The 14,205-nt window shown below is 47.5% G+C and overlaps 1 protein-coding gene across 1 annotated transcript in view; it reads left to right on the top strand.

Moving 5' to 3' along the window:
* Positions 1–1,181: 1,181 nt before the first annotated feature.
* The window catches only part of LOC123409506 (pyrophosphate-energized vacuolar membrane proton pump-like), a 32,840-nt gene continuing 19,816 nt past the window's right edge, over positions 1,182–14,205 (top strand). Inside the window, exons 1-3 of the mRNA XM_045102385.1 lie at positions 1,182–1,346; positions 13,301–13,457; positions 14,048–14,136. Of these exons, the coding sequence (XP_044958320.1) occupies positions 1,182–1,346; positions 13,301–13,457; positions 14,048–14,136 (411 nt within the window). The remainder of the gene's footprint in view (positions 1,347–13,300; positions 13,458–14,047; positions 14,137–14,205) is intronic.

The following is a 14,205-nucleotide window of genomic DNA, read 5'->3' as shown; positions in this document are numbered from 1 at the left end:
TCTTGCTTTCTCATCCTCTCCCCCTTACATTCTTGGATCTCAGGGCGAGATCCTCTTGTAGTGTAGGAGAGTTGTGACAGCCCGATGCCGACGTTCCAGAAGCTTCCCCTTTTCTTTCCGTTTTCGTCGTGTGTCTATTCTCTTCTGTCGCATCATCATCGCATCATGCGCATCATCAGCATTGCATCGGCATCTCCGTTGCCGCCAGTTTTAAAAACTGGCATCCGTTGTTAGTTGCCGGTTCGCGTCGTCGTCCGTTCTGAGTCCGACCGCACTCGCACGCCCCGCGGCACCGTCGAAACCCTGTTTTAAAAGTGCGTTTAAAACTTTCTCTGATCGAGGTGAAACTTGGCACGCGGTCGTGATTAGTTATAGCTAGGTCGCATGTCGATTTTCGTCGCGATCGGAGTTCGTCTGGTACCCGAATGGTCGTCCGTAGCGGCACCGTCTTCGGTCTACCGTCGGACGTGTGTCGATGTTTTTAAATCATTGCCGCACCGCCCGTTCTCCCTCTCGTCTCCGGATATCCCCTCTACACGGCCGCGTACCCATTCCCTCGTGCGGAATCGTCCGAATCCGACCGCGCGGTTGGATCCGGATCGCGATTCCGGTTAACCGAGCCCCCCGTTTGTCTATATATAGCCCCCATGCCATTAATTAGACAACCTCTCCCTAATTCCTCCTCGTTTTCCGCGCCACCACACCAAACCCTAGCGTCCCTGTCTCCCTCCTCCAGCCGCCGGGCCCGCCGAGCCCGTCGCGCCGCCGCCTCTCTCTCTCTGCCCGAGCAGCCGCCGCGCCCTCTCCCCGAGCTAGCTCCCGGGAGCCCGCAGCTCGCGAGCTGCCCCGCGCGTGCCCCGCTCCTCCCCTCGGTTGTCGGAGCCTCCGACGCCGGGAACCGCCACCGGAGCCCCGCCTTTGCCGGCCGGAGTCGTCGCCCTCGCGCCGTTCCCCGCAGGTCGCCGCGCCATGGCCTGAGTTCGTCGAAGCTTCCCCAAGGCCGGCCGCTGCCGGGGATGGGACCCCTACGACCAGATTTGGTCAGCTCTCGCCGCTCGACGGCCTCCGTCGCCAGATCTCGCCCCCATCCCCCCCCTGCGCGCCAGTGTGGCGCCCCAGACCGCCTACAGAGCCAGCGTGGTCGCCCCCGTAGCGCTCGGGATCGAGCAGGCAACGGGAGGATGACGAGGGCCTCGCTCCAGGCCGCAGTGCCGTCCTGGGCCTTCCCCAGCGACGCGGCCCACCTCAGCCTCCACAGCTCCCCCGCAACGGGCCCAGCAGCAGCTCCCCCTTCGGCCCAGGCGCCCAGGCCGCCTCCTCCCCTTCAGCCGGCCTTTCGGCCCAAGGTGAGAATTCCCCCAGCCCCTCTAAATAACGCCTAGGCGGGTCTTAATTATTTAGCGCTGCCCCAGATTCAGCCCATTTAGATTCCAGGGTTCTTTTATTAGGTATTGTAACCTCCGTAGATTTCAAACCGTAAATCGGATGGAGGCGTATTATATATGGTTTTGGGGTAGCTTTGCGAGTAGAACACGTTTTCGCAACTTGCATTTTTATTTGACGTCGTTTAGCGTGCTGTTTGCCTAGATAAGCGTGCTGTCCTAATAGGTTTCGACCCGTATTTATTTTTCGTGCAAGACCGGGTTGCCCGTGTGCCTTAGATAAAATGCCTATGTTTTAGGGACCATTTTTCCATGTATTTTAGAGCGGTCACTCGTATTTTTGCGTGTAGGATTTGCCTCTAGTTTATTTTCCCGTATATAGGTTATTTTCCCGCATTAATATGTGGCATTATTTTGTGTTGCAAACCCCACATATTTTATATGTTTCCGGGGTAGAAAAATTCCATGGATTTTTCTGTACAATTAGTTTTAGCTTTCGAGTAAGTTAGTTCACGATATTTTTTGCTAAGTTGCCCTTTTTTTTAATTCGTAGGATTTATTCCGTGCCTCGTTAGAAATAGTTGTCAACTAGAGAGTTGATGTTGGATGTTTTGTTTAGCCCCTGGTATTTTTGGTTGCAATAGAAATGCATGTTTAGGTGTTGTTTGATTGCCCTCAAGTTGCTAGAAATAGTGCTGTTTTAGACGTGCTGAAATATTTCTAAGTCTGGAATCTGTTATGTTTTGTTGCTGTCTTTTCTTGCTTCTATCTTTGGATCTGTAGCTCTTTTGAGGTTGGTCCAATGGAGTTAGTTGTACCCCTTTGGTTTCTTTAGCATGCTGTAAAGTTTCATGCCATTTGGAGTCCTGTAGCTATAGGTTTTTCTGCTGTCAATATTGCTTCAGATCGAAAACTGCACTTTCATGAGGTGTAATTTTCACTAAGTCTGAAATAGTGTGTGAGATGCCATTTTGTGTCTTGTTTTCCTAGTGCTCCTTGCGGCCATGCTAGTTGTTGTTAGCTGTTAGTAGTAGTGCTTCTTGCCCTCTTCCGTGTCATGCCTTGCTTGAGCTTATCGGAGTTGTGTAGCCGAAGTTTTGAGGCGTATAAAATGCCATGTGGCTGTTATTGGCAGATGGTGAAGATTTCTTGTTTTGCTCGTAGTTGTTGAACCGTAGCTACGATTTGATCGTGTCCTACATGAAACTTGCTTAGAATCTCGCTTAGTTACATTTTCTCTTGCTGGTTGAATATTTTGAAGTGCTCGTGACCGCCGTTGCACACATTTTGCATTCATGCCATCATATCTTGCGGTGCTTGTATCTTTTGATCCGTAGCTCCGTTGGAGATGTTCTCTATGTGTAGATTTCTTGTCTTGACGCGTAGAATCACGTGAACCTATTTGTTTTTCTGTATAACAACCAATTAAATGTGTTAATTCAGATCTGGACAGAATTGTAAATTAACATGTGAGGTCGTTTCGGAGATGCTATATGTCATTTCCGACCTCATTTAAAATGTCTAGATAGGTAGTTTAATTTTCGCTTCACCTCTTGCATGTTAACAACATTAATATTGCCGGGTAACTAACCGGGAGTGAACTAAATAATTAACGTGGAGTTTCGTCAATATGCAACTCGTTGCATATTGAACTTCACTTAATGTGTAGTGTTTTATTGTGTGATTTGTCATGCCGTGACTTGCATGTATTCAGCTGTTCATGCATCATTTGTGTTGTGCATCGTGTGGTGAATTCCGTGTGTTGATTTGTGTTTCCGGTTTGCTTCGTCTCGATAGAGTTCCGCAAGCGTGTCGGATGTGAGGACCCGTTCGACTACATCGGTTCGTCTGCTTCCCGGAGTCGTTCTTCTTCCAAGCGGGATCTCAGGCAAGATGATCATTTCTCCAGATACCATTACTATCATTGCCATGCTAGTTTTACCGTTTCTATCGTTATGTCTCCATGTGGAAACATGGGTTCCTTGTAATATCACCATATTTAATTGCTATTTAATTTAATGCACCTATATACTTGGTAAAAGGTGGAAGGCTCGGCCTTTCTAGCCTGGTGTTTTGTTCCACCTTTGCCCCTTAGTTTCCGGCTACCGGTGTTATGTTCCATGAATGAGCGCTCCTAACACGATGTTAGTTTTACCTTTGACGAGATATCTTGTGCATCGGGATTCCGGTGATGCTTTGGGTAATCTCGGAGTTGAGGTTTTCCACTAGGGAATCCGACGAGATCGTGAGCTTCGTGATTGAGGATTTCTATGCGGCTTGTGGTAATTTGTGATGGAGTAGTTGGAGCACCCCTGCAGGGTTAAATCTTTTCGGAAAGCCGTGCCCACGGTTATGTGGCAACGTGGAAACTTTGTTTAACACTGGTTCTAGATAACTTGAAGTTAACTTAATTAAAATATGCCAACTGTGTGCGTTACCGTGATTGTCTCTTTCGTGAGTTCCTTCTCCGATCGAGGACACGGTGGGGTTATGTCTGATGTAGATAGGTGTTCAGGATCATTCTTTTGATCATCTGTAGTTCACGTCCGCTATGCGTAGATCTTCCCCCTATTATTTCTGGTACTCGTAAGTTTAGCCACCAAATATATGCTTAGCCGCTGCTGCAACCTCACCACTTAACCATACATCACCCATTAAGCTTTGCTAGTCTTGATACCTTTGGAAATGAGATTGCTGAGTCCCCTGTGGCTCACAGATTACTACAACACCAGTTGCAGATACAGGTAAAGGTTACGTGACGCGAGCGCGTTGATTGTTCATTTGGAGTTGCTTCTTCTTCTTCTTCTTCTTCATCGATCTAGGAGGGGTTCCAGGCCGGCAGCCTGGGATAGCAAGGATGGACGTCGTTCTTCTTTTGTCGTTTGTTTTCGTCCGTAGACGGACCCTGCTCTTACTCTTGATGATTATGTAATGTACTGATGTGACTCTGATGTAGCTTGTGGCGAATGTAAGCCAACTCTTTATATATCTCTTCTTTTCAGTACATGTACTTGTAACGATATCCATTCTTGCGACACGACGAGATGCGCTTCTATCCCTGACGAGGCCCTCGTGCCAAATTGAGGATAGGGTCGCATCTTGGGCGTGACAACTGGACAACTGGAAATAAATGCGGCAAATGACCGGATGCGGCAACCTACGACCAAGATGGGACAATGTTGTTGGTTTGGTGAAATCCTACTCTAAATGTGCAAATCAAGGGTGGACAAATAAAGGTATTAGAGATATTGGTTTTCTCGTCTTCATCGATATAAACAAATCAAGAACAAGTAACAACTATTCGGGGAGGCATCAAGAACATGGCAGTGATGAACTTCTAAAGAGAATAGGGATCTGCTCTTGAGTAAACGGAGACCTAACCTGGTGGATTCGGCCGAAGATGGTCGACGGCGACGAAGGCTTCTGGAGGGGCGCGGAAACGTCGAACGGGCGCGGAAACCTCGGTCGGCGTCGAAGTATTCAGCGGCGACGAAGTGTTCGGCGACGAAGGGGTGTTCAACGACGACGAGACGGACGGTGATGGCGAACTGTTCGGCCGCGGCGAAGTGCTTGACGGCGACAAGGTCCTTGGGCGGCACCAAAGCTTTCGGGCGACGGTAGGAACTACGGTTGGTGGCAGAGCTCACAGAAGACAATGAGGGTTTTCTTCGCTGCAGCAATGGGGAGAAAAGGCGATAAGACTGGTGGGTGGAATGCACCCAGTCTTGTCCCCCCACCTATTTAACAGGGCAGGCGCTGGAATCGAGGCGCCACGAGCGGGAACCGCCAAAGGATAAAGATTCGCCATGATGGCGCTCCGAAAATCTTGGGATAACGATACCAAGGGATCCGTTGGGATTACGTCATTATCTTTTCCGGAATTCAAGGGATAAGAAGATACCAACGAGAAATGGTTTGGCGATTTAAGTTTTTCCACAACAGATGGCGGGTCAAGTTCATGGCGTATGGAGGAGGATGAAAAATGAATCGCCCTTAACTGAGCAAAAATATTGGCGTGAAGAGAATACAAGTCAATCTGGGGCCTAATGTTGGGGATATTACCTATTGATAACCCGCCCTGGTTGGGCCGGGTCACCAAATCAGGCAATTCATCTAAGCGTGGTTCGGGCCTTGGCCTGGCAAGACCATAGGTTGTATGGCGGTTTACAACTTCCGGAAGGTTTCCAAGCTTTGGAAGATGGCGACTTAGAGATCGTAAGGGTCACGGTTTGTAGAAAGGAAAGTACCCTTGTGAACCCTAGGGACTCGACCTGTATATAAAGGCGAGTCCCAGGGAAGAAGAGGGCAGGTTAGAAATCATCGATTGCTAGGTCTGGCGAGTTACGCCGGCCCTCCTTGTAATCGAAACTCCATCAATACAACTCAAAGCAGGACGTAGGCCTTTACCTCCTCACGAGGGACCGAACCTAGGTAAATTATCGTCTCTCTCCCGTTCAACCCCTTTGAGTCGCCACCAAAGTGCGATTTCTCCAGTACTAAGTCCTTTCACGAGGACATCTGCCGTGAGAAAACCACGACACAGGGGATCCAGGGTTCGAATCCCTCCCCTTTCCTTTTTATTTTTGTTGCAATTCAGATCTGTTTGCTATGTTTGGCTTGCAAAGTTGCTGCACATGCTTAGTCTCTTGTGGGTATTTTTATTCACTCACTTCAGCTTGTGTAGCCTAGTATATTTGGGTGATGGTCATATATGTAGTGTGTGTGTGGTGCTTCCCTTGTAGAGAAGTATGTGTAGGTGGCTTGATATATACTTGCTTATGAGGCTAGATGTATGGCAGATTGTGTGTGTGTGTGTGGCACACCATGTGGTGGTGCTAGTGTATGTATGAATATGTGTGTAAGTGTCATTTGCATGTGTTAGCATTCTTTTGTGTTCCTAGCATGTGTAGGTGGTGTGGTTTCTACTAGATGACATGCATATGAGTACATGTGAGTGTGTGGCAAACAGCCCTATTTGCAACTTGTGCACCTCCTCATGTTTAATATGAGAGAGGGCATGATGTTTGTGTGCGTGGGTGACATAGTGAGAGAAGTATTTGTGTTGATGTTGTGCTTGACACCAACATGGGGTCCAAACCCTCATGTCCATATTGTCTTTGTGCACATGAGCATAGATATGTGATATTTGGACTAGTGGGAGTTGCATGAAATGTTGCACTATTCACTATGTATGATTTCTTGTAGTTTCTTCCTTCCTAGTTTGTGGTCACTTGCTCCAAGCAAATGCATATGTTATATTTATATTTTGGCGGTAGAAAGATCCCAGGAATCCATTGGTGAAATCATTTTTACCATTGGAAAATTTTCTGGAGAAGTCATATTTGCATTTTCATCTAAGTTTAGAGCTTGGTTCCATGAATTGTGATGTGCTCTTGTATTTGTTTCTTGGTAGTGGTAGTAGAGGGTGACCCCCTCTACCACATGTTTGTTTCAACTCATGATTTGGAATCCATGTGAGCAACTAGTGGTCACACCATTCCGATAAAGAGGCGACTTGGGAACGCGAGGATCACCTCCGTTCCGAATTTCCCGATTTCTTTCAGTCTTAGATCTCGAGGGCGAGATCTTCTTTGTAGTGTGGGAGATTTTGTAGTGCCCCAAGTGTAAACCTTCCCTATTTGGAACCTATTGCAAGTGGGTCCACCTTGGCAGGGATATGATGATACCATTTGTGCCACGACTTCATGTGATATCCCTTATTACTTCCTTCCCTTGCATGCATGCATAACATATTATTTCATGCCCATGTCTTATGTTGTTGCAATTTGGTGATAGCATTTCATGTGGTGGTTGTGATCTTGTGGATTATGTACCTTGTGATTTCATGTGATCTTTTGTGGTGATGTGAGATATGATCTTGTGTGAAGTATGCCTTGTGCTAGTAGGAGCAACCTTGGGATGGCATAGGTTTTAAAACCTTTCCTTTCTCTTTTATTCATAGCTCCAGAAAACTCTTCTTCCTTTTCTGTTTTAAAAATGCCTATGTATTAGGTTGATTTCAGTTGGGTGTGGTGAAGTGAAGTCTTTGTTTTAACTTAGCTTTGACAGGTGCAAGATAATTACAAAACAGCCCATTTATTGCTGTTTTGTAAAATATTCAATTGCCCTAATATTCATTCTTACATTTTATTCAAATAGGTTAGATTTTTCCAAGCTCGGGGTCATTTTTGTTCTATTTTCTCCCCAGTAGATTTTCCTGAGCATTTATTTCTTCCAAGTATTTATTCTGTAAATAGAGAGTCCGTGGAGTGTTTTGTTTTCCCTTTTGAATGGCGCTACCTGTGGGCTCACTCCCACATGTCGGCCCATCTCCACTCCCTCTCGTGAGTGCAGGAGCCCACGCGCGGCACCTTTCTTCTTCTTCTAACACCGTTTCCTCCCCGTTCGTGCCGACCGTCAGGAAGCAGAGATAGTGCGCGTTGCCGCTGTGAGGGCACCAACGTCGAGGGCCCCCCCTTATAACCTGGGCGTCCGTACCTCCCCTCGCCTAGGGTTCCTCTTCCCCTCAGCCGCCTCTCCCACCTCTCCCCATCCCCATCTCCATCTCTTCTTTTCTTCCCTGGTAAGATATGTAGGCTAGCAGCAGAGAGAGAGAGGGAGGAGCTCGCCGCGTCTACCCCGCCTACTTCACCGTCCGGCGAGTCCGCCATGTCCGGGAGCTCGGGGTGGTTTCCCGCGATCCATTCCCGGCGCTAGGAGCCCCGGGGATCGACCACACCGACGGCCCCGAGCTCGTCAAGGGTGCGCCCGCGGTGTTCCTGCTCCTTCCCCTGCTTCGGTTCTGTAGATCCCTCGTCGTCGTTCTTCTTCCATTCTGGCGCTTCTTCCTCCATAGACCGGCCTCCTACTTCCTTCTCTAGGTGAGGACGTTGTCCCCCTTCCTTCTTCCTCCCTGGTTCGCCCTAGATCCGAGGTAGAGTCATCGTGCTCCACTCGGGTGCTGTTCATCAGAGCCCAGCAAGTTTGTGTGCGTGCATCTTGTCAGTCAGGGTGGTATGTAGTGATGTAGCAGTAGCAGGGGAGCTCTCCCCTTTGTGTTGCAACGTCGTAGTGCAGGGGCTCTCCTTCGGTAGTGCAGCGCATCAACAACCCCGGCGAAACACCCCAGCGATCTCCCTGTCGCTGGTGTTTCTTCGTAGGCAGAGAGGGTTTCCTGCTAGCTTCCCTGTTTCAGTCCCCTGATCTATCAATTATCATATCGTAGCGCAGTGGTACAGCAGGTGTTTGTCTTCGAGAGGGTGTGGGTTCGAATCCCAGCTTGCCCCTTTTTTTAATTCCTGTTTCTCGGCATAGTAGCATGCAATAGCTGCACTTGCTTTATAACCTGTTCTTTTCCCTTGTTGCTGTCGACCAAGAGGATGCAGTAGAGTGGTGATGCTATTGGGTGTGATTGCAGGGGATCCAGGGTTCGAATCCCTCCATTGTCCTTTTTATTTTTGTTGCAATTCAGATCTGTTTGCTATGTTTGGCTTGCAAAGTTGCTGCACATGCTTGGTCTCTTGTGGGTATTTTTATTCACTCACTTCAGCTTGTATAGCCTAGTATATTTTGGTGATGATCATATATGTAGTGTGTGTGTGGTGCTTCCCTTGTAGAGAAGTATGTGTAGGTGGCTCAATATATACTTGCTTATGAGGCTAGATGTATGGCAGATTGTGTGTGTGTGTGTGTGTTGCACACCATGTGGTGGTGCTAGTGTATGTATGCATGTGTGTGTAAGTGTCATTTGCATGTGTTAGCATTCTTTTGTGTTGCTAGCATGTGTAGGTGGTGTGGTTTCTACTAGATGACATGCATATGAGTAGATGTGAGTGTGTAGGAAACAGCCCCATTTGCAACTTGTGCACCTCCTCATGTTTAATATGAGAGAGGGCATGATGTTTGTGTGCGTGGGTGACATAGTGAGACAAGTATTTGTGTTGATGATGTGCTTGACACCAACATGGGGTCCAAACCCTCATGTTCATATTGTCTTTGTGCACATGAGCATAGATATGTGATATTTGGACTAGTGGGAGTTGCATGAAATGTTGCACTATTCACTATGTATGATTTCTTGTAGTTTCTTCCTTCCTAGTTTGTGGTCACTTGCTCCAAGCAAATGCATATGTTTTATATATGTTTTTGGGGTAGAAAGATCCCAGGAATCCATTGGTGAAATCATTTTTGCCACTGGAACATTTTCTGGAAAAGTCATATTTGCATTTTCTTCTAAGTTTAGAGCTTGGTTCCATGAATTGTGATGTGCTCTTGTATTTGTTTCTTGGTAATGGTAGTAGAGGGTGACCCCCTCTACCACATGTTGGTTTCAATTCATGATTTGGAATCCATGTATGCAAGTTGTGCCCATCCATAGTTGGCTAGTGGCTGAAATTCCAGATTAGTAAAAATCTGAGATTTTCACCAAGTCTGAGAATCTGGTTATATTTTCTTCTCCCGTAGATGAGGTTGTGCTGGTCATTGTGTTGTGACCTAGCCCTAGCTTTCAACTAGAAAGTTAGACCTGATATGTTTGTATAGCTCCCTATAAAATTTCATGTCATTTGGAGCCCTGTAGGTATTGTTTTGGCTGCTGTCAAAAAGCTTCAGAGCAATGACAGAAAGTTAGGTGCAGGAATTTTCACTAAGTCCCTGTGATATGTTGGTTTTGGGAAAGTTTGCAGCCTTGTATCTTCTTGTGTTTAATTCCTTTTTGTGTGATTCTTGCTTGTTCTGGTAGTATTCTTGGCTAGCTACAGCCACATATATTATTTGTCATAGTTGGGTGGCTGTAGGTGCTTTGCATGTAGCTCACAAAGTGCTATGATGCAGTTTATGGCAGATTATGTGGTTTTGTCATTTTTGAAGTTTGTGAGTGCTTAGTTGATGTTGTGGTGTTCTTCTTTGATCCACCCCATACATGATGGGTTATTTTATGTCTTGGAAACCTGGGAATACCATATTTGTGCCATTTGAGGGTGTGGTGATGATTTTGACACGTAGGGCTTCATATCTTGTTTCGTCGATTCCCGTTGATCTGTAGCTCCGATTGTAATGTTCTTTATATGGTTTTGCATCGTTTTCACGAGACGCATCTGATCATGTCATTCTCATGCATGTAAAAATAGGTTAGCATGTAGTACTGTCCAGGAACTTGTTTTAGCTCCTTAAGCTTGTGTTAGTGATAGAAATAGTGATGCATGCTCATTCTTCATCTCATGCATCATGTGCTTGTTGCATCTTGAGGTGCTGTTGTTCATTTGATGTTATTCTTATGTCGGGTAGCACCGGGATCGTAGAACGAGTACGTGGATTCGGGAGAGTACGTGCAGGACGATCAAGAACCATTCCAAGCTGAGGATATCACAGGCAAGATGAAATGACCTTGATTCCATCTCTAGACTTGTTATGCTAGCTTGCGTTTCCATGTCATATTGCTCGCTGCCTGCCACTGAATTAAATTGCCTCCTGACATGCCATGAAACCAAACACCATCCCTACCTAGCAAAACTTGAATGGCTAAGTAGGCTTTGCTCAGCTACTAATGTTAGCGTTGCTAGATGCAGGTGCTTTGTCTCATGTGACAACATGAGCTTGATATCATTATCTAAATTCTGTTATTTAATTAATACACCTATATACTTGGTAAATAACGGAAGGCCTAGCCTTTGGCCGGGTGCTTTGTTCCGTTATTGCCGCCATAGTTACCGGCTACCGGTGTTTGATTCCATAATGATCGCTCCTAACACGTTCGGGGTTGTTATGGGGACCCCCTTGATTAATCGCGTAGTGCTAAGGCTTGTCCGGCAGGACCCAACATTGGTGTTAATTTGCTAATAACTTAATAATAATCTACATAGGGAATAGCTACCCCAAGGAATTTAATCAACAACCCGGGCCAGTGCTCCTCATGAGTGTTGGCCCCACCTGAGCGATGTCCGGGGCCCCACTGGTCACCCAGAGGTTTAGCCATCCCGACGTCTAGCTCATCCGTCGTGTCCTGAGACTGAGATACGCGGCTCTTATTAGGGTCGTTGACACGACGGGGGGTCCTACTAGCCTTGCCTTACCTTAGCGATATATCTTGTGTATAGGAATCCCAGTGAAGCTTTGGTTTCCCCCAGAGTTGAGGTTTTCCTCTAAGGAATCCGACGAGATCATGAGATTCGTGATAGAGGATTACTTTGCGGCCTGTGTACGTTTGTGATGGACTAGTTGGAGCACCCGTGCAGGGTTTAATCTTTCGGAAAGCCGTGCCCGCGGTTATGTGGCAACTTGGAATATTTTGTTAACATCCTGTATTAGATAACTTAAACAAAAGCTAATAAAATTTCCAACTGTGTGCGTAACCGTGACTGTCCCCTCGAAGATCTCTCTTCGATCGGGAACACGGTGGGGTTATGAATGACGTAGGTAGGTGTTCAGGATCAGTTAGTGATCAAGTATTCACGACCGCTAGTATAGACCACCTTCCTAAATGTTCTACGTAAGTTAGCCACCAAATCAAGCTTAGGATGCTGCAACCTTAACCACTTTACCTTATCCTACCTAATAACTTGACTAGTTCTGGCACCAAGGTCTTAGATTGCTGAGTCCCCGTGGCTCACGGATTCCTCCACAATACCAACAGGTTCAGGTACCCCAGAGACAGGTGATACCGACGGCACGCAGCTGGCGTGGGAGTATGATGAGGAGACAGACCACCTGTACGTGAACTATCCAGAAGATTCAGGCGTGGTTGTGATCGTGGGCCTGCAGGCAGGGTAGCGTAGCCTTTCTATGTTTTGTAGTCCGTAGCGGAACTACTTTGGTTGTATGCGTGGTGTACTCTGATATATTTATGAGAAGGCAATTGAACCCCTGATTGTCTATCTTTATTATTATGTATGTGCTGTGTTACCTATTTGCGAGACGCTTAGATGCGCTCATTTCCAATTCGGGGCCTCTATCCCCAGATCGGAAAGGACCGCATCTTGGTCGTTACACATTGATATTAGTTTACCGTAAGACCTTTGTGTCACTTGCTTATGTGGTTAACTTGTGTTCTTTGCTGAAATTCTGGTTATAAGTTAGGCATAGTTGCAACAACAAGATCAAACAGAGTTTGTCAAAGTTTTTCTTTCTCTCTCAGTTTGTCAACTGAGTTGCTTGAGGGCAAGCAAGGTTTTAAGCTTGGGAGTTGATACGTCACTACTAGGAAAAGGGCTATAGATGATATAGATACTAATGGCGCACCAGACAAGTAGTGCGCCACTACTATATAGAAGTGGCGCACCATGTGTAGGTGTGCCATTAGTGTGATGGACACTAATGGCGCACCACACACTCGGTGTGCCACTACTATATTACTTTTTTGCAAAAGTACTAATGGCGCACCGGAGCAGAGTGCGCCATTACTAGTTTAACTAGTAATGTCGCACCACTCACCCAGTGCGCCACTACTATATATTTGTTTTTTGCAAAACTACTAATGGCGCACCACCAGCTGATGCGCCATTAGTAACCAGGGTTACTAATGGCGCACCCCCTGGGGATGCGCCATTGCTATCACCCCCGCTAAAATCACATGCGAGTCCCCGCGCTCTGTGGAGAGGACCTGGCCACCACTCTCCTCTTCCTGCAGCCTCGTCTCCCTCCAAACCCTAGCCTTGCACGCCGCCGGCCGCGCTGCTCCGCCTCCTCCTGTCCTCCACTTCTCTCCTCCCTTCCTTCCACGATCTGTTTCCTCTCCTTGCTCGCGCCGCCTCCTCCCGCACGGATAAGACCCGTCTGTCCCCCCCATACCACCCCGCCCGCTGCCGTCCGGTCCGTCATTAGGGTTTCGTTGGCCAGCCAGCCATGGCGATCCTCGGGGAGCTCGGGATGGAGATCCTCATCCTGTCTGCGGGGTCATCGGCATCGTCTTCGTTGTCGCGCAGTGGTTCATCGTCTCCAAGGTCAAGGTCACCCCCAGCACCGCCTCCGCCGCCGCCGGCGCCAAGAACGGCTACGGCGACTACCTCATCAAGGAGGAGGGCCTCAACGACCACAACGTCGTCATCAAGTGCGCCGAGATCCAGACCGCCATCTTTGAAGGTGAGCTCACCCGTCCCCTTCGCCGACAACGGTGGTGGTCCCCCCTCTCCCTCTCACCCGCTCCCTCCCCCAGATCTGGTTCTCAGCCTCTCAGGCTCGGAAGCTTTGGTCCCCATGATAGCGGGCATCGTTTGGCTTGTGTGGAGAACCAGAGTGCTCTGGTCTTTCTTGCAGAGACCCTTCGCCCGGTTGTCACTGTCGGCATTCTGCTCAATGCAAAACAGATTCCTTGTAATATAATTTCGTCTCGTTTGGATAGAACTTCCAGAAAAACTACTACATTTTTTTATGTCTGGTTTACTGCTAATATAGGGCCTAGCTAGCTAGGGGAAAAATGATGTCACAAACCAGGCACTGAATACTTTTTCGTTGAACATGCCTAAAGTGGACACGAATTCTATTTGAAAGCTAACGATCTTTTGCTATTGTTTGGACAAAACACACTGAATTATTTTACATTTTGTTGTATCCACCAGGCAATCGAGCATACATGCGATGGATCATTTGATCAGACTATATAATGAGTGGGAAATGCAGCTACTCGTGCTCCTTAGCTTCACACTGCAGTTGTTCCTCTTCTTTGCTTGCAGGCTCCGGCGGTGTAGCGGCAACAGGCTCCTACGGCTCTCCCTTTGGGCTGCTTACTTGGGGGCAGGCCGGGCAGCAGTTTATGCACTCGGCTACCTGTCACGGCATCGGGATAATAACATTGAAAGGCTAAGAAGAACCGAACAGCTGGCTTTCTTCT

The sequence above is a fragment of the Hordeum vulgare genome, chromosome 7H (genome assembly GCF_904849725.1).
Source record: "Hordeum vulgare subsp. vulgare chromosome 7H, MorexV3_pseudomolecules_assembly, whole genome shotgun sequence".
Taxonomy (NCBI): Eukaryota; Viridiplantae; Streptophyta; class Magnoliopsida; order Poales; family Poaceae; genus Hordeum; species Hordeum vulgare.
Note: the sequence above shows the minus strand (reverse complement) of the source record. Positions and strands in the feature narration are given on the sequence as shown.